Here is a 23,458-nt window from a genome sequence, read left to right on the forward strand (position 1 = left end):
TAACTGGAACAGCAGATGGGAACTGATACAGATCAGTTAAAAAAAAAAAAAAAAGGCAGCAGCTCTATTTTCTCTAAGCCTGGTTTGAGATAAACTTTTATCTCATCATAGGAAACTAAATAAATTGTAACACTCTTTTTATTATTAAGAATATCTATTTTATTGGGGCACCTGTGTGGCTCAGTCTGTTAAACGTGCGACCTTTGATTTCAGCTCAGGTCGTGATCTCAGAGTAGTGAGATGGAGCCGTACATCAGGCTCCATATTCAGTGTACAGTTTGCTTGTAATTCTCCCTCTTCCTCTGCCCCTCTCCCCACTCATGTACGTGTGCTCTCTCTCTCTCAAAATAAATCATAAAATTAAAAAAAAAAGATACCTATTTTATCTACAGCAGCTATAATCTGGGCCATCTAAGAATTTGGTAAGACACCATTCTCTTGTCTACCTTTTTGATATGGGGCTAACTGCCATAATGCCATTCAGAGCTGTCTATGAACTCAGTTTTGCCTCTTTCCCTTGGCAGATGATACATGATAGGTATTTGGCAATATTCCAGAATGACTGATAGGGTCTGACAAGTCAGGGGAGAAAGAAGAAATTCTAGACAAAGCAAAGAGCTCATGATGAGTAAAGGATAAAGTTGGAGTTCTGGAGAGAATTAAGTAGGCCACCTGAACCTCATTCTTTCCCCCAAACACTTTCCCTCAACATTCACGCTCTCATATCTTTCGTTAAGTTTTTCTCATTACTTTAAATGTTCTTTTCCCATCTGCTGGATGAACTCCTACTCATTCTTCAAAACCCTACCTCAAGTGTCATTTTCCCTGAGCCTTCCCTCTTATTGTTCCACTCCAAGTGGAATCAATCACTGTACTCCACTCTTCTGCAATACTTTCCTCAGCCTCTGGCATAGGAGAATACTCTTCACTATATTTAATAAGTTTAGATGTCTATTCTCCGTGATAAACTGTGGGTTACCAGACAGTAAGGATGATTCCTATTCATCATCTTATCTCCTGTTTGAGTGCCTATGTGCCAAACACTAGGTCAAAAAAGAAAAATCACTGCCTTTGAGGAACGCACCTAATTAAGGAGAGAGAAAGAGATCTAAAAACAGTCATATAGCAATGTCATAAGAGCTGTACAGAGATATAATGAGATGATGTGGGAAGACAATCTCCATCAGAAGGAATTTAGGAAGTGGCACGAAGTAGGTGACATCTGAGGTAGGCCTTGAAACCAAATTAAGATCAGAAGGCTGCATGGCGGGCAGGGTGGGGTGGGTGGGGAATCTATGGAATCAGAGCTAACAGGGTCTAAGAAGGGAACCACTAAATAAGAGGAACGTTTGGTTAAGTCTGGTCAATCTCTCCCTCCCCACTGCTGGAGATTCCCTGCTCAGGTTATTCCAAGTTCCCTTTTTACCATACCCAAAGCCACTCAGTCTTCCTTTCCAGTTACATCAACTATTTATAACAGAAAGTACCTATCGTTTGAAGAAGCAACTCATTTAAAAAAAGTGTCAATAACAGGTAAAAATGTATTCAAACAAGTAGCAAAGAAATAAAAATTAAAACATGGAACTACTTTTTAACCTGTCAAATTGTCAAGTATTTTCAAAAATTATACTGTCTGCATCAGAAAAGAATCAGGGAAACCAAAACTTCATCCTTTCTGAGTAGCAATTTGGTATATCAGAAACTCTTAAATAATAAAGAGTACAATTATTTAGAAGATTTTATTTGGGAGAGAGAGAGAGTGAGAACGAGAGCATGAATAGGGGGAAAGGGAAAAGCAGGCTCCCTGCTGAGCAGGGAGATCTGAGGGGCTCCAGGATCACAACCCAAGCCGAAGGCGGATGCTTAATAGACTGAGCCAGCCAGATGCCCCATAACTGTACTCTTTGAATTAGAAATTCCATTTACAGGGATCATTCTAAGAGTATAAGTCTTTGCTATAAAGATCACCACAGCATTATTTAAAATAGCAGAAAATAGTAAACTACCTAAATGTCAAACATAGAATAGTCAAATAAATTTGGCTTTGCAATGAGTGTAACAGTTACCATTTATAGAATGTTTACCATGTGCCTGGCATTAGCACATTTAATACCACAGCAATCTATAAGGCAGTTATAGAAGTGAATGTTGAGTGAAACTTTTCCAGTCACCCCAAAAGTGGTAAAGAGAACCCACAGCTAAGATTAGAGAGGAGGTAAGTTTTCCCACAAGGTAAACAGAGCAGTCAATAACTAGGCTGGGCCAATTTAAGAATTTATGAAGAAGCTATAATATTAGACCTTCAAAGGTAATCATCACCTGGCCTCCACACTGCCCCTCTCCCTCCCCACTATGCAAAGGAAGAACAGAGATGAGGAGGGGTAACCATGGATCCCACCCTGGTGGATAGTGCTGTACCCTATGGAGGGTTCTTCTAAGAGAATCCGTTACAGAGATTAGATGTGCCAAAAAAAAAATGATTTGGGACAAGAATTTTTTTTAATTATAATGCCTAATGAATATCTGCTCAGGCAATAAACTTACAGATCTATCCTGCACCATTCTGGACAAAGAAAGGGGAAGTGGAGAAAGGGCATCAATGCCCTCATTGTTTGGCATGGAGTGAGTCCCCTGGGTCAAGCAGTCCCATGGAAATTGCTGGTCTTGAGCTCTCTTATCAGATACCCCTCTCTCCCCAAGAGGGCTATCAAATGAGCAAGTGGAGCCCAGCTGTGAGATACATGAAGGGGGGGATGGCCTGAAAGGAGTTAAAAGGACTTAACACCACCAGTTTCCTCTGCAAGTCTAGAGACCACTCAGTGGGAAAATCTACCCTCCCAGTGTAGGGAGCATACACACAGGCAGTGCCAGTTAGGCAACAGTAAATGCCATCAAGGAGGACCCAACAGTAGCCATTTATGAGACACTTATCCCTGTCCCTCTTCCTCTAGCCTGTCCCTACACAACAGAACAACTGGGGCCTAGAACAGGCACAGGAGAAGTATGCCAGACAGACTATCTGTTCCCCATCCCTATACTCTCTGAAATGAGGAACGGAGAATAGGAGTATACAAATAAGCCAAATCTACCTTCTTCCACTTCATATCACCAGAACCACAAGTCTGGTCATTAATAGGAGTAGGAAAAGCTTTTGATTGGGTATACTACAATTTTAAAATGGTATACTACAATTTTAAAAGACCGAGGACTTTCAAGAACCCAGAGTGACCAAAAGGCGATGATCTCTGCCAAAGGTATCAAGAGATTTGTAGAGAAGATTTTGACAAAGCACAAGTGGGACTTCTGACTGAACAAAGATAAAAGCATTCATGTTTACTCTTCTCTGAGTTAGCATTATTCAATTAACTAGTTAAACTTACCATTATCTCCACTTCACAAATTAGGGAATCAAAGTCCTGAAATAAGGAAATTTGCTCAAGATCACAAAGAATGTGGGAGGCTCGGTTTGGCTTCTAACTAACCCAGGGCTGACCTCAGAGCCCACACCTTTTACAGTACACCAGGATTTTTTCAATATAGGGCCCAAAGGCATATTCCCAGGGATCTGCAGATGCATTTCAAACATTTTTTCAATACTGAGTTTTCACTTTAAGGTGATTTTATTTATTTTTTAAAAAGATTTTATTTATTTATTCATGAGAGACAGAGACACACAGAGAGAGAGAGAGAGGCAGAGACACAGCCAGAGGGAGAAGCAGGCTCTATGCAGGGAGCCTGACATGGGACTTGATCCTGGGTCTACAGGATCACACCTCAGGCCAAAGGCGGTGACAAACCGCTGAGCCACCCAGGCTGCCTTAAAGGTGATTTTAAAACATATATTCTGGATCATCTGAATGATCATCTTATGAGGGAATGCTGCTTCTTGATTATCAGCACTTGCATTTATAATCTTATTAATATCATGTACTAAGTTCTTTCACTTTTATACACTAATGACTAATGAGAAAAGCCAGAGGTGACAGTATATAAATGTGGTCATATCAATTAAAAGTATTTGGCTTGCCAAACAAACCAGTTTCACTATAGTTCAAACATAGAAATGCAGTGGGAGAGAAGACAGGCTTCACAGGAGTAGGCCATATTCACATTTCAAGGAGCAATCTAGTTTCAGCAAAGTATCTATTCTTGTTCACCTGAATTATATTGGTTCTGAAGGTTTACATTAAATTCGTTAATCTGTTTTGGTTTTACAATTGTAGAAGAGCTCAAAGTACATATTTATATCTCACAGTTTTTGTTTATACAATTTGGTAACATAATAATAAAGAGAATTTAATTCAACATCAAAAACGTGTAAAAATGTTTAAAGTGTCTTTATATTACATATACTTGAGAAGCTCTGTGTTATGTTATTCTGCTTCAGCAGACATTAAAAGCTATGTCTTAGAAGACTATTTTATAACACAGGAAATATTTTCAATATATTAAAGCATACAAAAGGTGATACAGTCTTATTCTTTATAAACATACAAAGCACATTGAAATATAGAAAAAAAAGACCAAGGAACACACTAAAATGTTAACATTGTTTCTGCCATGGGAGGTGTATTACAGGTGCTCCTTATTCATGTTGTTTTTTATAATCTTCTGTTTCCAATAACTTTATCATAAGAGTGAAATTTAAGTATTACAAAAAATTAACTTTTTAATAGCCTATCCCACAGAAATTCCCTAAACTTGTTGCTTAAAAAAAAAAGTTTTCAATCCAGTTCTAGCTTGAGCTCTTTTTTCTCCAAAGAAATGTAACCAAAAAAAAAAAAAGTAACCAATCCCAAAGTAAAATTTATCAAAACTTAAAAGCATATAAAGTACTAGCCAAGCAATAATTTACTGTGCTTTAGATACCAGAGCTACAATGGTGAACAAAAATGTGGTGGACTCTAGAAGCTAAACCAAAAGTTAGTCCATGGTACTAAGGCATCATAACACAAGAGCCAGGAGAAGAGGTTCTAAAATCCTTTCTGATGCAGAGGGCAAGATCAAAGGTGATCACAAAACGAAACGTGAAGTGAGGAACACCTGGGTAGCTCAGTGGTTGAACATCTGCCTTCCACTCAGGTTGTGATCCTAGAGTTCCTGGATTGGGTCCTGTGTTGGGCTCCCTTCAGGGAGCCTGCCTCTCCTTCTGCCTATGTCTCTGCCTTTCTCTCTGTCTCTCTCATGAATAAACAAAAATCTTAAAAACAAAAAATGTGAAGTGAGTCCTAAGAATGTATCAGGAAATAAGTGTAGAAATGTGAAACTGAAGATTACCCAGCAAGTAAAATACAAACATGGGTCATGTGAAACTGAACTGGCTGACCACACTAGTCCAATGTCTCCTGGGTTCCTACAGCACTGGTCTTTGCCAGGTGTACTGCCTGCCATTATAATTCAAGCATGTTCCCCAGCAAGATTATGAACTTGGAGGGGAATACTATGTACTTTGTAGACTCTTATTATTTGTTAATGAGAGTGTCTTCAGGAAGATTTCTAAAGGGCATTAAACTCAACAAACTGTAGCCTATGCTGATACTCAAAAAATATAGACATACACCCAGCCTATATCAATTTTTTCCTCTAGAAAGATGTACCAAAAGATCAGAGCAACAGATTCATTCCTATAATCCTTACAAGGAAATCAGTCTACTATATATATAAAACTTAGCACTTTCCCTGAGTTTTGCAAGCCAGCAGAGCTCTAACCAGAACATTCTTCCAAGGCAAGCTAAGGAAAGACACAGTGATAGCCTGTCCAAGAAAATTTTCCTAGCTAGCGGCAGTGATATTGTATGATACCTAAATGCTATGTCTTATTAGCAGGGGTGAAATTCTCATAAGTCCTACCTATATAGCAGAGGAGGTGTGTACAGTATGTAACAGTGAATAACTGGAAGTAACATATATGTCTAACCAAAGGACATGTGTACGTAAAGCATGGTATGTTCACTTGTGTGCTATTTTTAAAACTTATGAACACGTTCAGGATCTGCTTTCAAATATTCTCACAAAGGAAGAGTAAAAAGGATAAAGCAAATGTGATAAAATCTTGATAGATTTGAAACCGTGTGAATTGGTGTTCATTAGACCATTTTCTCTCCTTCTGTGTATAATTGAAGTTTTTCATAACTAACAACTGGAAAAATATTATGCAGAAGTGAAAATATTCACAGTGGTGGATTGTGAAAAAAAAAAAAGCAGCGTAAAACCGATAGTTCATGTTGCTTATAACCATGTAAAATCATATATATGACCAACCCAGAGCAGTAAGAACCCCTTAATGCCCATGTGGGTTTCTAGATAACACTTTTACTCAAAGAAAAGGATACTTCAAGCAAATGGCTAATCCTAGGTCTGGATCAAAAAAATGTACAAGACAAACCTGAAACATCTTGTCATACCAGATAACAAAGAAACTATCAAATACTAGTAAGGGCATGTCAGAGGACTCAGAAGACCCAAGATATTTTAGCCACTGGCTAAAGATATTACAACATGAGCATCCATTAGAATAACAACTAGGGGTGCCTGGCTGGCTCAGTCGGTAAAGCACGTGACTCCTGATCTTGGGATTATGAGAGTTTGAGTCCCATGTTCAGTATAGAGATTACTTAAAAATCAAATCTTTAAAAAATTAAAAAAAAAAAAGAACTGGAAAAGATTCAAACACATCAGATGTATTTAAATTTGGGAGCTTATAATGATATTAAAAAATGCTCTAAAAAATGCTCTAATTAATTACTTTGAAGAATCCTAAGGAACCTGCTCACTATTTTCACAATTGGCAGACAAACAATAGGAAGCAAATATAAAGCTGGGGGGGGGGGGCGGTGCTACAGGGGAAGAGGTTGTTAATGATAAATGACAACAACTTTGCCTTCCTTGCAGCTGGTACTGCTCAAGTGGCTTCATGCCTGCACCAGGCTCTAAGTGAGATACTTACACCATCACATAAAGTGCTCATAATCTAGCAAAGGGAGACAGATACAAGCCTGATGTGAGAATGCCGAACTACAGGTGGCAAAATGCCATGGAAACAAGCCAGGAAGTGGGTTCACTTTGGAGGAGCCTAGAGGATAAGGGGCAAATGTAGGCTTAAGGCGTTACCACTTACTGGGAAGTTTTCTCAACATTTTTGAACATGGGCTTCACAATCTCACACATTGATCTTTGTATCCCCTAGTACACACAAGTTTCCCAGACACTGGCCAAAGTTATAGCTTCAGACAAACCCCCATATGGTTTTATCTCCCTTCTGTGAGGTCAGAAGACCCTTGAGATGTTCCTTTCAGGAAAAACTTGACTTCCTAGAACTTGATGTAGTATCTAGCTTGGGAATTCCACTTGCATTTTGATGTTACAAAACTCAGGTCTGGCCCAAATTTGAAAAGGATGTGAAGACACTCATGCTCATGTTCAGAGTTCTTATGAGAGGGTTAACAATTATACATCAACACTGGCCCCGACTGCCACATCCTCTAAGATTAAATACCTCCTCTGGGCTAGACACTGCATTAAGATTTTTTTTTCATTTGTTAATCTAGTAAATTCTTAAACCCTGTGAAGCAATATTACACCAGTTTTATAGACAAGGAAATAGGCTCAGAGAATCAAGTCATTTGCTCAGGGACCCAAAGGCCTTTGAAATACTAAGAGATCTTCTGAAGCCAAACAATGTCAACATGCCACTGACATTTCACAGTGAAGGAGGGGCTGAAAGGCCCCTGGTTAGAGTGATGCTGTTTATTAATAAATGTTCTATCATCTAAGGCCTTATAGACTCTCCCCCACAGCTCTCCACTTACTTTTCAAACCTTTTTGATTTCTACTATAGACTCCACCTTGGATGGAAATTCACTGCCCCCCATCCCATGCACAGTGTGGGGATTTTCCACTTCAATCGCTATCTTCCTTCCTGGGCCCCAATCTTCTGAGTCCAACTCATATCCCCACCTCCTAGTCCAGGAAGCCCTTCCAGTTTTTTCTATCTCCATAGCTCCTGCCTTCATGAACATGATACCTGGACCATATATCTCTATATAATGGTATTTCTCTGTTTTGCATGTGTACTTCTGGTCTCCCTGGGCACCTGGTTCCTTGAAGCCAGGGTTGAATGTTGATTTATTCCTTTAGGAAGACAAAGGACACAAAACATATTCTCTAAGTCCTGCTGAATATTACTTGGATACAGGCAATAGCCTGCTTAGGACCCTTTGTTTCTCAGCATTTCCTGTAAGCTTGAGGTTACCATATTCCACTATTCCCTTCTAGCTAGAGAAAGGCCAATGAGAAATAGAAAGCAACTTCAAAGTCATTTCATTAAGCAAAGCTGCAGGCGTGCATTCCTGCTTTGTACAATTTTACTGCCTCTGGTCCTCAGATATCCCTGAGAGAACATTCCATACTCATTCAAGGCTATGGAGATTCTAGCCTGTCTTTTCCCTTGGATTAGAAGTATTAGCTGGGCCACGTACCAAATCTTAGCAAATGAGGAGTTGTGTTCTTTGTAAACTGTGGTAAAGTGCACAAATCATAGCATTTATCTTAACTGTTTATAAGTGTACAGTTCACTGGCATTCAGTATTCATATTATTGTGTTATCATCACTACCAGCCATCCCCAGAACTTTTTATTTTGCCAAACTGAAACTCTGTAGTCGTTAAACAATAGCTCCCCATTCTCCTCTCCTGCAACCACCATTCTACTTTCCATCTCTATGAATCTGACCCCTTCAGGTGTCACACATTAGTGGAGTCACAGAGCTTTTATCCTCTTGTGAATGATTTTACTTAACAAAATGTCACTAAGATTCATCCATGCTGTAGCATGTCAGAACTTCCTTTTTAGTGCTGAATAATATTCCATTGTATATATTTCTGTAAAATATATTTGTTCATTTATCTGTTGATAGACATGTGGTTGATTCCAAATGAGGAACTTTGATCCAGTGCTAGTGATAAGAAGCTCAGTAACTGGCCCTGGGTTAGAGCAGTCTCTTTGATGTTACAAACACTATCAAAAAATCAATCCAGTGATTAGGACCACAGAACAGAAAACTACTAAAGGAATGTCCACCTGATTATCTGTCCCAGGAATTTGGGCCAGACATAAATTTTATTTAAATATTCCAATAGTCTGTTGTAAGAGTCTTGCCTTCTTAGGATGGCTTAGAAACAAATCTTAAATTCGCTTGTTTCTGAAGACCTTCTTCTTCCTTGTCCCCCCCCCACCCCCCCTTTGGTTTATTGAGATCTAATTGATACAAAACATTGTATAAGTTTAAGGTGTATAACAAAGTCTTGATACACTTATATATTGCAACATGATTACCACCACAGCATTAGCCAACACCTCTATTACATCACATAATTAGCATTTTTCTTTTTTTTACTTATTTACTCATATCAAAGAGAGAGAGAGAGAGAGAGAGAGAGAGAAGCAGAGACACAGGCAGAGGGAGAAGCAGGCTCCATGCAGGGAGCCTGATGTGGGACTTGATCCCAGGACTCCAGGATCACGCCCTGGGCCGAAGGCACCTAACCGCTGAGCCACCCATGCATCCCTAGCATTTTTTTTTTTCTAATGGGAACATTTAAGATCTACTCTCTTAGTAATTTTCGAGTATACAATATGGTACACTTTAACTACAATCACAGTGCTGTGTGTTAGATCTTCAGAACTTAATTCATGTTTTAACTGGAAGTTTGTACCCTTTGACTAACATCTTCTCATTTCCCCCATGCTCCTCCAACTTCCAGTAACCACCATTCTACTATTTCTATGAGTTCATCTTGCTTATTATTATTTAAAGTTTTATTTACTTAAGTAATCTCTACACCCAGTGTGGGGCTTGACCCAGAATCTCAAGATCAAGAGTCACGTGTTCCTCCAACTAAGCCAGCCAGGCACTCCTATGAGTTCAGCTTTTTTAGATTCCACATATAAGTGAGATCACACAGTATTTTTCTTTCTCGGACTTATTTCACTTAGCATAATGTCCTCAAGCATCATGTCCATCCATGTTGCTGCAAATGGCAGGAGTTCCTTCCTTCTCACAGGTGAAGAATATTCAGAAAACACCAAGCACGGCACACACACACACACACACACACACACACACACACACACACCTTCTTTATCCATTTATCCACTGAAAGATGCTTAGGTTGTTTCCATATCTTGGCTATTATGAATAATGCTGCAATGAACATGGAGTGCAGATGTCTCTTCAACATCCTGTTTTCATTTCCTTTGGATATATACTCAGAATGGCACTGCTGGATCATATGATAGTTCTATTTTTATTTTTTTGAGGAAGTTCCCTACTGTTTTCTTTTTAATTACAGCCATTCTGACAGGTGTGAGCTGATAGCTCATTGTGGTTTTGATTTGCATTTCCCTGATGATTAACGATGTTGAGCACCCTTTCATGTACCTGTTGGCCATATATTCCTCTCCCTTGTTCTTACCAAGCCACATGTTCTTTCTTGTCTACCTCTTAAGTCTCACAGCCCACTATCTTCATCATCCTGCAGGTGGTCCAGCAACACCACACTCTGTTTAGCACCCCTACACATACTCTGCAGTTCCTTGCCACGGGCTTCACTGTGAGCAGCCTGGCTGGATGGAAGACTTTCTTCTCTTGGCTTCTAGTTCTGGCTACCTCTCCAGGAAGGTTTCCTTCTTCTTTGTAGTCCCAGAACTTGGATACATGGCATGTAATAGCTGCTTGGTAAATTATTAAATATATTTGCTCCACTCACATTCTGTGTTGAAAAGATGAGTTTAAAGAAAAATTCAAGACCAATGGGATTATAATTTTTATTTGTACTTTACTACTATTCACATTTTTTAAAGATTTTATTTATTTATTCATGAGAGACACAGAGAGAGGCAGAGACATAGGCAGAGGGAGAAGCAGGTTCCTCAAAGGGAGCCTGATGTGGGGCTTGATCCCTGAACTGGGATCACGCCCTAAGCCAAAGGCAGACGCTCAACTGCTGAGCCACCTAGGCGTCTCACTGTTCACATTTTCTAATGACGAGCTGACTTTTCAAGTTTACCTTAAAAAGAAATTAAGATTAATCTGATCAGGAATAAAGTAGAGAAATCAGTCTACCAGATTTTAAGACTTACCTTATAGCTCAAGTTATCAAGATTACAGGGTATTGGTATTAGGGTAGAAATACAGAATGATGGAGAATAGAAAATTGACCCACACAGATACTCCCGACTGATTTATGACAAAGGTGCAAAAGCAATTCAATAAAGGAAGCGTGGCCTTGCCAACAAATGGTGCTGAAACAATTGGGCATCCAATGCCAAAAATAAACAACAACAATGTAAGTTTCACACCTAATGCAAAAACGAAGTCAAAACGGATCACTGGACTTAAAACTAAAACATGTTTAGGGAAAAGAGGGAGAAAAGTTCTGCAACCTACAGCTTAGCAAAGAGTTCTTAGACTTGACCAAAAGAAAGTATGGCCCATAAAAGAAAAAACTGATAGCTGGATCTCATCCAAATCAAAAACTTTTGCTCTTTTTTTTTTTGTTGTTGTTGTTGTTGCTGTTGTTTGGTTTTTTAAAGTTTTGCTCTGTTAAAGACCCTAATGGATGAAAAGAGACTGGAAGAAAATATTTGCAAGCCATATTTTTTTTTACAAGGCTTAGTATCTTGAGCATATAAACAATGCTCATAATTCAGCAGTTAAAACAAAACAAAACAAAACAAAACAGTCCAGGAGCACCTGGTTGGCTCAGAGAAGCATGCAACTCTTGAACTCAAGGTCATGAGTTCGAGCCCTACCTGAGGTGTAGAGATTACTTAAATAAAAACTTTAAAAAAAAGGGCAGCCCAGGTGACTTAGTGGTTTAGCGCCGCCTTCAGCTCAGGGTGTGGTTCTGGAGACTGGAGATCGAGTCCCACGTCAGGCTCCCTGCATGGAATGGAGCCTGCTTCTCCCTCTGCCTGTGTCTGTGCCTCTCTCTCTTTCTCTGTGTGTCTCATGAATAAATTAATTAAATCTTTAAAAAAAAAAAAACTTAAAAAAACACAAAACTCAAAAAATTAAAAAAACAATTTGTAAAGAAAATGGACAAAAGACTGAAAGAGACATAGGACCAAAGACGACATACAGATGGCAAATAATCATCTGAAAAGATGTTCAACATCATTAGCCATAGGGAAATATAAATTAAAACCATAAGTGAGGGGTTCTAAGGTGGCTCAGTTGGTTCAGTGTTAGACTCTTGATTTCAGCTCAGGTCATGATCTTGGGGTCCTAGGACTGAGCCTCACATCAGGCTCCCTGCTCAGTGGGGAGTCTGCTTGTGCTCCTCTCCCTCTGCCCACTCCCTGTCCCAAAAAAATAAATAATCTTAAAAAAAAATAAAACCAATAAGTGAACAGTTTAACAAATGAATTACAGTACACGTATACCATGGACTAGTACTTGGTAGTTAAAAAAAAAGAATGAACTCTTGATACATACAACAACTTGGATGAATCTCCAGAGAATCATGATGAATGAAAAAAGCCAATCCCAAAACATTACAAACTATACGAGCCCATTTACATAACACTCTTGAAAAAACAAAATATAAAAATGTAGAACAGATTAGTAGTTGTCACGGGTTAAGGATATGGTGGGAATAGGATGACAGTGGGTGTGACTATAAAAGGACAACTTGAAGGGTTATGTGGTGATGGCAATGTTCTGTATCTGGACTCTATCGTTATCAATATCCTGATGGTGGTATCACTCTAGTTTTGCAAAGTGCTACCATCAAGAGAAACTGGGTAAAGAGTAAACAAACATCTCTCTTTCCTATTTTTACAAATACATGTGCATCTCAGATTATGTCAGAGTAGGAAGTTTAATAATTTTTTTAAAAAGCATAGGCTTTGGGACAAAACCAGGAGACATCGGACAAGTCACATCTTTTCTCCTAGGGCTAAAAAGATGAAGAGATCAATGGTCTAGGCACAGTGCCTGGTACAGACTAAGTCTTCAACAGATGACTATTAAAATGACAATCTTAGGAGTCATGGCAGTGGGGATGGAGAAGTATAGAGAAAAGGATATTAAGATGATAGCACTACTATGGGTTTTATAAAAGATTAGATGTGCGGTAGTGGATGACAGGGAGTGAAGATTGAGTCCCAAGTGGATAGTCAGTGGCACCATTTACTGAGAAGATGGGGGATGAAGAATAGTTTTGAGTGTCATGAGTTTGTGATGATTGAGAGGCCTTCAAGTAGAGATGTCCAGTTAACAACCATATTTGCACGTCTGGAGTTCAGAACACAACTCCGGGATGGAAATTTAACTTGATAATGACAAGTATGCAATGATAATTGAGCTTCCAACTTGAAGGATTGGGTAAAGAGGGTCATTTTAGCAAAAGAGACTTAGAGTGGCCAAAAAAGGGGGAAAAGTGGGGCATTTATTGTATCACTTCAGAGAAAGGTGCTTCAAGAAAGAGTGATCTGCTATGAATAATGAGTGAAGAAATTAAAATGAAAAAACAGACCTCTGAGTTTAATGACCTGGGTGTCACTGGTGTCTTTCAGAGAACAGCTGTAGTGAAATGACAAAGTAGGTTTCAGATTGGAGCCAAATGACAAGAAGGCCGGAGAAATGGAGACAGTGTAAACCACCATGAATAAGTTTAGCCCTGAAGAAAAGGAAAAAGCATCGTGAGAAGGAAGAGATATAATATGAGGGAGGATTTTGTTAAAGGGAAGCATACTGACACGTTAATAGAAAAGAACATGTAAACGCTAAGACAGAAGATTCACGATAGAAAACGTAATAATGATCCGAATAGATGGGATAGGATATGATCCAAAGCACAGGTAGCAGCATTGCTCAGTTAGAAGGGACATCTCATCAGGGCACTTGAGTGGCTCAGTCAGATAAGTGTCTGACTTCAGTTCAGTCATTCTCTCAGCAACAATAACCCTCACCCTCATTCAGGCTCTCTGAGGAGTCGCTTGTCCCTCTGCCCTTCCCTCTACTCCTGCGCTCAAATAAATAAAATCTTAAAAAAGATAACGACACTTCACCTACTCTAAGAAGAGGGAAAAAGTAAAGGAACCATGCAGATACAGGTATATTTGGAAATATGGTTGTGGTATGTGCATATAGCCGCTCTCTGATAGCTTCAATGATCTTTGTGGAGAAGGCAAGGTCATGTGCTAAGACTGACAGGATGGCTTAATTTTTATCCCCAGCATCTAATCCAGTGTCTGAGAGACATTTAATAAATAAATTTATTTAATAAAAATAAAGTCTCCTCGGTGCAGTTGTTCATTAGAACCAATACACAATTTTCTCCAAACAGTCACTAGAGGGCAGTGTTACTACCAATCTTTTCCCCTAAATCTATTGAAACTAACAGAAAATTACAGAGCAGTGTAGGTCATAAAATGTTTTTCTCTGAGAAAATCTGGCTTCAGCCTTGTGTGTGTGTGTGTGTGTATGCACACACACTCATATATAGGCATACTACAGCACGATGGGAGGGCTGTTCCTTCTGCTGGCCTTGCACTGCAAAGGTATCACGATGGCCCAGAGGCAATACTCACCACTTCCCAGAGGTCACTTTTTGTAATTACCCCAATGTTCAGAGCAATACTGAATAGATACCTACATTTTCTTATGATTAATTGAAAAAAAAGATGAAAAAAATCTCTAAACCTGATCCCAGGTAATATTTGCCATAGCTTCTTTTAAATGGTTTTCCCCCTTAAACCTACCTTCTCCTCACATTCGAGAGAAGTTTTTAACATTAACTATAAGTAGCTGTAATCCATTTCATCAGCTTCTTTTGTCTTTACCTCTGATGGTTGACATATTCTTATAATGAAGACTTACTGATCCATAATACCACATGCCTATGGTATACATGAGAATAAGCAGCTATTTTGGGGTGTGTGTTTAGCAACAGAGCTGGAAATTACTTGCCTCCTGGATTGATTCTAATGAATCTGGGTCTCTAAATGAACACAGGGAACTGGCAAAGTTCTAACTTAAAACAAGGTGCAAAAATTCTCCACTCGCAAAAAGAAAATAAGATGTAAGGGTAGACTCTAACCCCACGAGTCTGGGGTTAGATAGATCAGCTCAGTTTCAACTAAGAGAATTGAACTACCACAGTAGGGGAGACTTCCAGGCATACCAATAGAACACATCACCCCGAAGCCTAAGAAAAGCTGTTACTAGCTTGATCAGATGTCTATGGGCTGGAGCCACAAGGAGGATGGGAAAGAGGCTGAGGTCATCCTATGACTGTAGGGTGTCAAGTACTGCAGATGGGTGAAAAAGATGCTTGACTCCAAAGCCTCCAAACTTGTTTTTTGTTTGTTTGTGTTTTTTTTTTTCCTGAGGTAAGTTGCTCGAGAACAAAAATACCAAACAAATGGGTCATAAAGAGTCTGGGTGGGGATCCCTGGGTGGCGCAGCGGTTTGGCGCCTGCCTTTGGCCCAGGGCACGATCCTGGAGACCCAGGATCGAATCCCACGTCCGGCTCCTGGTGCATGGAGCCTGCTTCTCCCTCTGCCTGTGTCTCTGCCTCTCTCTCTCTCTCACTGTGTGCCTATCATAAATAAAGAAAAATTTAAAAAATATATTAAAAAAAGAGTCTGGGTGATAGAGTTGGAGTAGTCATTGAACACAGATAAGGTGTCAAACAGTTTGCAAACTGTATCAAAAACAAAGTTTCAAGGTTCTTTAGGGTAGTGTTCTAACTTGAAAATTAACAGTCACATTTTCACTGGATACTCTATTCCACCAGTCGGTAGGTTAGTACACTTTTGCTAATAGTTTTCAGAAGCTCTTTGGGGTCAAAGATTTGTTTCATTTAAAAAAAAATATATATATATATTTATAAAAACATTAATAGCAAATTACTCATCCTTAACATTATATAAAAATTCACGTTTCCTAATGAGCTGAGATGACTGTGAAAAGGGGAAAAAGTCTCTTTCTTAGTAATCATACGGAGTTTGGCTTCCCAGGCATCCCTGAAAAGTGGGCTTTAGAACTGGGGTGAACACTTGACTGCCTCCTCCGTGCTGCGTTTTGAATCTCGGTCCACTTTCAAAAGTCATTGTTAAATTCTTAAGAGTCTTCTCAGCAAGTGATTTAAATAAGAGCCTGCTTTCATTTACATACACACACATTTGCACTCCCCAACAACACTTCCTTTGAAAAACAGAATGTCACTTCCTCAATCCAGAGGCCAGAAGTCCCTCCGTTCTGATCTGGGGAGCCAAGACAGGAAACTCTGGTAAGCTTCTGCCTCTCCCCCCACGGACAGCCCCCGGTGCAGCTGACCGAGGGGAGGGGAGGGGAGGGGAGGGGAGGGGAGGGGAGGGGAGGGCAGGGCAGGGCAGGGCAGGGCAGGGCAGGGTCTCCCCCGAGCTCCCTTGATGCACTGCAGCTGGAAGGCCACAGCTCACTTTCATGCTGTGGGAATGATCCCTGGGAGTCCAGCACCCAGAGTCGCTGGAAACAAGGGCATTTCCTAGGAAGTGGAGACGGCGCCCAGGAGAGACCTTGACACCTTTTACCGACCTTCCATTTCCAAACGCCTGCAAGCAGCCCAGGGCACATTTGTAATCAGCACCGTCCTGTACCTGGACCCCAGGAGGCGCCGCCTGGGGAGCGGGGTGGATGGCCCGGCCTCCCACCGGTCCGCTCCCGACCGCACGCCGCCTTCCCTCGGACGTCGCCAGGTTCTCCCCCAGAAGGGAGAGGCTGTCCCAGCAATTCCGGTAAACACCGTCGGTTAACGCCACCTGGCAACCGGGCGCCTTGGCTCCTCCCGACCCCGGGCAGCGGAGACCGCACAAACCCCGGGCCCCTTGCACCAGGCCAAAGTGCAGTGTCACCCCGTGGGGTGGGGGGTACGTGAGGGACACGCAGGACGGAGGGAAAGCCGGGGACAAACAAGTGAGTCACTTAATACGGGAGCTGCACATGCCGCTGACGCTGCCCGCGATGCGGAGGCTGTGCACCGGGAGGAAGCAGGCGCCCGGGAGAGGCGGGAGAGGCGGGAGAGGCGGGGAGGGGACACGGCGCGGGGCGCCTCGCCCGTGGGGGCCGCCCGCCCCGCCCGCCCCCCCGCGCCCCTTCCCCGCAGGCCCGAGCCGCCGGGCTTGCTCCGGCCCCAGCCCCGGGAACCAACTCTCCCGGTCTCCGAAAACAATCGATGCAAACTTCAATACCGTGTTTAGTCGGCGGGGAGGCCGGCTGGGGAGGTGCCGCCGCCCGCCCGCCCGGCGGAGAAGGAGCCGCAGCCTCCACCTGCCCGGCCGCCCGCCCCGCCCCCCGGCGGCGCACCTGTGACAGGTGTGCAGGTGCCGCCCGCCGCCCGCCGCCCGCCGCCCTCCGCCCCCCACCCCGACAGCCCCGGCCCCCCGCCCCGCCCCGAGCCCCCGGCCCCCGCCCCGCCCCCGCCAGGCCGCCCCCGCGCCCGCGCCCCCCGCGCCCCCCGCGCCCCCCGCGCCCGCTCGCCGCTCGCACTCACGTAGCGCCTCAACTTCTTCTCGGGGGGCGACTTCCTCAGCCAGCCGGTGCACACCACGTCGCCGCCGCCGCTCATGCTGCCGCCGCCTGGAGCCCGCCGCGGGGTCGGCCGGACAAGGGCGCGGGCGCGGGCCGCTGGGTCAGCCGGGCGGCGGCGCGCAGCTCCGGGGAGGGGAGGGCCGGGGAGGGGCGGGGCGGGGCGGGGCGGCGGGGGACGGCAGGGGAGGGGAGGGGAGGGGAGGGGCGCCCGGCGGCCGCGGAGCGAGGGCGAGGGCGAGGGCGAGGACGAGGGCGAGGACGAGGCGGCGCGGCGCGGGCCCGGCTGCCCCGCGCGCTCCTGCCGGCCCCGCGCGCTCCCGGCCCCCGCGCGCCCCCGCCCGGCCGCCCCGCGCGCTCCCGGCCCCCGCGCGCCCCCGCCCGGCCGCCCCGCGCGCTCCTGCCCGCCCCGCGCGCCCCCGCCCCGCGCGCCCCCGCCGCAGAGGGAAGAGGGCGGCGCGCGCTCGCCACGCCCCCGGCCGCCGCGCCCCCCTGCGGGCCGCCCCGGGGACGCCGACGCCGCCCGCCGCTGGGGCCCGCGAGGCCCGGGTGTGCTCCGCCGCCGCCCGCCGCCCGCCGCCCGCCGCGCCCCGGGGTCCGGCTTCCCCTCGGCCCCGAGCCCCGCCAGCCGGCGAGGCGGCCGCGCCCCGGGGGGTGGGCGGGGCGGGGGCGGGGCCGCGCGGGCCGGGGGCGGGCAGGCGGGGGACCCCGGGGCCGCTCGCGTCTCCCTCCATCCCGAGTCTCAGGTTTCAGCGGGCCCGGTTCTGGCAGACACGAGCGATCCGCTTCCCAGCAAGAGTTTCGTGAACTCTCGCACCCCCTTGGGCGGGAGAAGCAGAGGAGAAAACACACGGTCAGGTGCCGGCGCCTCGACACGCCTGGTTACGCGGTTGTCCCCGCGAACCCAGGAGTTGGGCCCGCCGCGGTGTCCCCGCCGTGCAGGCGGCCCAGTCGGCCCCAGAGCCTGCGCAAGGCAGGGGCGAGCTTCTAGGCTGGGGCTGGGGCTGGGGCTGGGGCTGGGGCTGGGCCTGGGGCTGGGGCTGGGGCTGGGGGGTGGGCCTGGGGCTGGGGCTCGGGCTGGGCCTGGGGCTGGGGCTGGGGCTGGGGGGTGGGCCTGGGGCTGGGGCTGGGGCTGGGGGGTGGGCCTGGGGCTGGGGCTGGGGGGTGGGCCTGGGGCTGGGGCTGGGGCTCGGGCTGGGCCTGGGGCTGGGGCTGGGGGGTGGGCTTGCTCATCTGCTATTTAAAGTGGGATAATTGCTTTAGTGTCTACACATCGACGTGGGGGCCTCTTATTACCAGGAAATACGTCCAGCTGGCTCCCCGCATTGCCTCTGGGAAGAAGAATTCAGGAGAAGAAAATTCGTGTGATGTAAAGAATCGAAGCAAAAATGAGTCAGTGTATTCACAGTGATCTGGAAGGCAAGGTGGTGCAGAACGAGGAACCACGGCCAAAACTCCCCCGAGTTCCAACTCGCTGACACAGGTCATAAAACTTCCTTGGGGCTCCTACGAAAATTGGAATCCAGTGATACTTCTCTCGCCGCGTTGTGAGGCGGTTTCACTGAAATACAGTACGTATAAGCACACACTTGAGAACCTCAGTACTTCAGGGGGAAAGAATACCCCACCTTTGGCCGGGGCCCTCTTTAGTTCACTAAGTATCTTCAGGAGCGGCATTCAAAGGTAGGTCCTACCCCAGTTTCTCTGAGAATTGGATAGTCTCCCATTTCATCATAGGGAACTGTGCTGTGGGGCAGATGAGTGGGAGAAACAGCATCTCACACTTCCCATACAACTTGAGACGGAGGCTATTTTGTTCATTTTTCCTGCCTCTGTGCAGCAAAGCTAGTTGTTTCCAAGCTGTTGGACACTGTTCTGGTTTTACAGATCTTGCCTGGGTTGGAGAAAGTTCACTCTCTTCAGTTTGTAAAAGCTAATCCTTTACTATGTGCTTAGCTTTTCTAAGCGTCCTGAGAGGTCCAGATCAGCTCCCCTGCACCCATCGTTTCATTGACTTTCTTCAGTATCCAGTGTGCTGCTCGAATGAATGTAAAGCCAGAACTGTCAGGATATAGCTGGGACCAGAGCTCCCTTAGTCTTCCAATTTAAAGGGGGGGGGGGGGGGGGGGGGAGGGGCACTCCTAGAATTATGGCCATTTTAACCTCTGGCTTTAAGTATTTTGAAACCCTGTGAGACAAATATCAAAATATTCAAGTCTGCCAAATCAATCAAGAGGTTGACTCCCAACCAAAATAAAGCAACCTTTCTGACTTCATTCACATCTGAGTCATGGTGCCAAGTCTCAGTGATTGCAGTCGGAGAGATCTGCATGGTTGGTTTGCAGCTGAGGTGTATGATGCAAGTCAGGCATCCATGTCCTTATCTTTCCTTAGAAGAGTAGTCTTCTAATACAGACCCTTTGATGATTGTATGATTTAAGACAAACTGGGAGCCAGTTCAGAAGTGGTTAGTTGGTGGTTGGGCTGCATCCTGCCAGAAGAAGCTCTTGAGCGTCTTACGTTGTTTTTCGAAAGACTCTCTTCTCCCTGTTATTTATAAATCCACGTGGAAACAGAAAAGTTTGATGTTTTGGGCCAATGACAGGAGGGGCCTGAAAGACGACAGAGAGTACAGGTCTTCCTGGCAATCCAAAAGTGGTGCGTGCCCATGAAACTTCTCAGTAAGCTGAAATGGGGTACCGTGAAGAAGCAATTAACATCTCCTAAAAGTGAAAGTCCTCCTTAAATTTCTTTTGGTGGGCAAAAACAAGTAGTAATGTAGGTCTTTTGTAAAAGTGAAAGGGCATAAGGCGAACTTTTGGATAGTGGGGGAAACTTGTATCAGCTTCAGGAAGTCTTCTCTGAACATACCATTCCTTTCCCAAAAGTTAGAAAAAAAGGCTCTCTTCTTGGTGCTCTCTTGCCCCCCACCCCACCTTTCTCGTGACTTAGCTGCCAGCACCCAGATCAGGCTGCACATAGGAGGCAGGAGTGCTGCTGAGGTCCCTGGCTGCACCTTGGTGTTGTGGCTCAGTCTGAGCCTGAGGTGTGTGCCAGGCCTGGGAACAGCCCTTGGACAGAACGTCCCTGTTTGGGCCTTTACTGAGTCCTCTCCACTCCCTGCTGGGTTTTTTTGTTTGTTTGTTTGTTTGAATACCCTCTGGTTTTCGCTGGTGGGAAATGGAAAATGATTTAGGAGTGATTTATTTACACGAAGATAGGCGCCATCTATCGGAACCAGTAGGGATGACAGCCCCCCAACCCCAGCCCCCCAAACCTGTGAGGACATGCATCACTAGTCTATAATTTAGGCAATTTTGATGAAAGATCACGGGTATTTCCTGAGGGGAATTAATGACCGGCTGCAAAGAGAGTTTTGGGCCATTAATTCTATATTCTCATTAAATCCTCAGGAAATGGCCATCTTATGGCAAGAGCTTCTCTGGAGGAAGCATTGCAGAGATTAGAGAACTGTATACCTGGGAAGAAAACATGAGCAACAAGGCTCCCCCACTCCCCCCAAGCCTGGGTTCTAAAGGGTGCACTCTGGCTTTGAGTGTCATCGGCAACACCCTGCATCCGTGCCTGTCTGGGAGTTGAGGGTTTGTGGCCAGCGGCAGGTGCATGGCTGATGGAACAGTCCCAGGAACGGGTTGGAAGGGCTGGAAGGAGAGCTGTCCTCAACTGCACACCAGGCTGGCATGATTAATACCACCCACGCCAGGCTTGACGTCAGTGATTGGACCGGGGGTGGGGGATGGATGTTTGTGTCCTAGTCATGCTGCCTTTTCTCCCCTTCAATTTAGTTGACAGGTTAATTTCAGAGCTGAGTGCTGCTTGCCAAGGTCAGTGTGGCCAGCTGAGCCACCTCAGCTGGTGACTTTCAGGACACTGGACTTTCATGAATGTTGAGGTGTGTGCCTCTTTAACCCCTGGATGCTTTGAGCCCATTTGGTTCCATCAAATTACTGTGACCTACTCAAATCAATTTCAGGCATCTGAATGGGACTGAGATCTGAAAGTGGCCTTGCGGGGTGGCTGAAGACCTTATTGGGTTTCCTCCCTGTCTGCAGCTGCTAAAAATCTGAGTTATTTGACATTATACCCAGTGGAACATATTTTGGAAATAAACTTTCTTATGGGGAAAAGTTTGAGCAAGTCCAATTTCCCAATTTCTCCTTTGTAAGAAACTAGAACCTGTGCTAACTGCTTTGGGCCAGCTAGACTTCTGGGACATTTTTGCTAACACTGGTGAGGATGGACCTTCATTGCGTTCACAGATCATGCCGCACAGTTACCATATTCTCCCAAGAACAAAGATTTGTCACGTCCCTGACAAAGGGCCCTGGTACTCCAGACCATACTTTCCGTGATGGCCCCTTACTCCCTTCAAAGTCCTACCTTGAATTAGATCTCGAACATATGTCAAGATTGCTTTCCTTAAAACTCACCATCCCCATTCCTCAGCAGAGTTGCTCATATTTTTCTGAATTCACATTGCACCTGTATAAATTGTTATCACGCTATACTGCAAATACTTGGGCAGGGTTGTATCATCCTCACTTTTGTATCCCTGAAGCCTCCCTGCATGGTGACAGGCACACAATGCCCACTGAATGTTGTGAGATGACAAAAACCCAACCTTTAAAGGATGGCACGTGGAAGCTGTGGACTCCTGGAGCATCCAGAAGTCTCTGATCCATCCACACCAGAAAACAATACCTGTGAAGATAGTTACAAGCCAGCTGGAGTGTTTAAATCCACAGGGATTGGCCCGTGGGATGGGTTGAGCAAGTGGAGGTAATCCTACATGGTTTCACTTTTAGAGGTGGTTGAAATTGTTGGGTCGTTTCTAAAACAACGGCTCCTTAGACCTTTTGACTTCTATCTCTGGGTTCCAGAGAGGTTAACTGTTAACCCTGACACTGCTGGGCAGGGTCCCCAGATGCTCTCCTTTCGGGGACTAAGAATTAAATCATTTGTGGTCTGATATCTGGCCTCATTCTGACAAGTCCTATAGGGGCGTATCACTTAGCTCTTTGTACCCACACACAAAGTAGCAAAGCAGGAGAAATTGTGTTCCCTGAGTCAAAGTGGGTTTCTTCCAACAGGTGACCAGAAATGCCATATTCTTCTGCACCAAATGCATGCAGAGTGGCTTTGCAGATTTGCTAGTTTTTGTTTTGTTGGGGATCCAAAGGCCATAGGAGACCATCTCATTTAACTACCAGAGCTATCCCAAATGGCTGTCTGACCCATACAGCCAGTGACGTGGTGGTGGTGGTGGTGGTGGTGGTGGTGGCGGCGGCGGCGGCAGTGGCCTCGATTTGTAGTATGCGACAATTTTGAGGGTGCAAACGCTACCCTCCTCACCTCCCTGACCAATTTCAAGCTATGAACTTTATGTATATAAACACAATTAAGAGATGCTAAGTAATCCATCATTGTTTAGTACTTCCAACATATACAATAGACAAAAACGCCAAGAGCAGAGATAGCAGTGGAGTGTAGTAAAATAATTAGTAACTGGTGAATTTTGGTTATTTATTCCCTTGTTTTTAGTGTAACTTACTTATTGTAAGTTTATGAGTTAATTTCTTAGTAACCTATCATTCATATGCCATAACAGTCACCTTTTAAAGTGTGCATCTCAGTGGTTTCCAGTATATTCACGGAGTTGTGCAACCCATCATTGCTATCTAATTTCAGACCATTTTCATTACCCCCAAAAGTAACTCCATATTCATTAGCAGTCACTCCTCATTCCCCGAATCCCAACCCCTGGCAGCCACTCATCTACCTTGTCTCTATGGATTTGTAATTCTGCTGGACATTCCATATGATTCCAATTATATATGGCCTCTTGCGTCTGACTTCTTTCA

General features: G+C 44.8%; 1 protein-coding gene and 1 long non-coding RNA gene across 6 annotated transcripts in view; one reads left to right on the forward strand and one right to left on the reverse strand.

The window, feature by feature from the left end:
• The window catches only part of GAB2 (GRB2 associated binding protein 2), a 193,974-nt gene extending 176,100 nt beyond the window's left edge, over positions 1-17,874 (reverse strand). For 2 of the 4 annotated variants that reach the window (XR_011995143.1, XM_072726006.1), the window contains exon 1: positions 17,542-17,874. Coding sequence is in view for 2 of the 4 variants with exons in the window: in XM_072726006.1 (XP_072582107.1) it covers positions 17,542-17,616 (75 nt within the window). In the remaining 2 variants the exon portion in view is untranslated. Of the gene's footprint in view, positions 1-16,586; positions 16,907-17,541 lie in introns of those variants that run through there. The other 2 variants (XR_011995144.1, XM_072726007.1) reach the window with 2 other exon arrangements.
• On the forward strand, positions 16,180-21,730 carry LOC112928605 (uncharacterized). 2 transcript variants are annotated; one of them, XR_011995146.1, is made up of 4 exons: positions 16,180-16,299; positions 16,541-16,786; positions 18,876-19,147; positions 20,990-21,730. It is a non-coding gene; the product is annotated as an uncharacterized lncRNA (long non-coding RNA). The 2 variants fall into 2 exon arrangements; XR_011995145.1 differs by lacking the exons at positions 16,180-16,299; positions 16,541-16,786 and adding an exon at positions 18,229-18,549.
• The last annotated feature ends 1,728 nt before the right edge of the window (positions 21,731-23,458 follow it).

Source organism: Vulpes vulpes, chromosome 11, assembly GCF_048418805.1.
Source record: "Vulpes vulpes isolate BD-2025 chromosome 11, VulVul3, whole genome shotgun sequence".
In the NCBI taxonomy this organism is placed as follows: Eukaryota; Metazoa; Chordata; class Mammalia; order Carnivora; family Canidae; genus Vulpes; species Vulpes vulpes.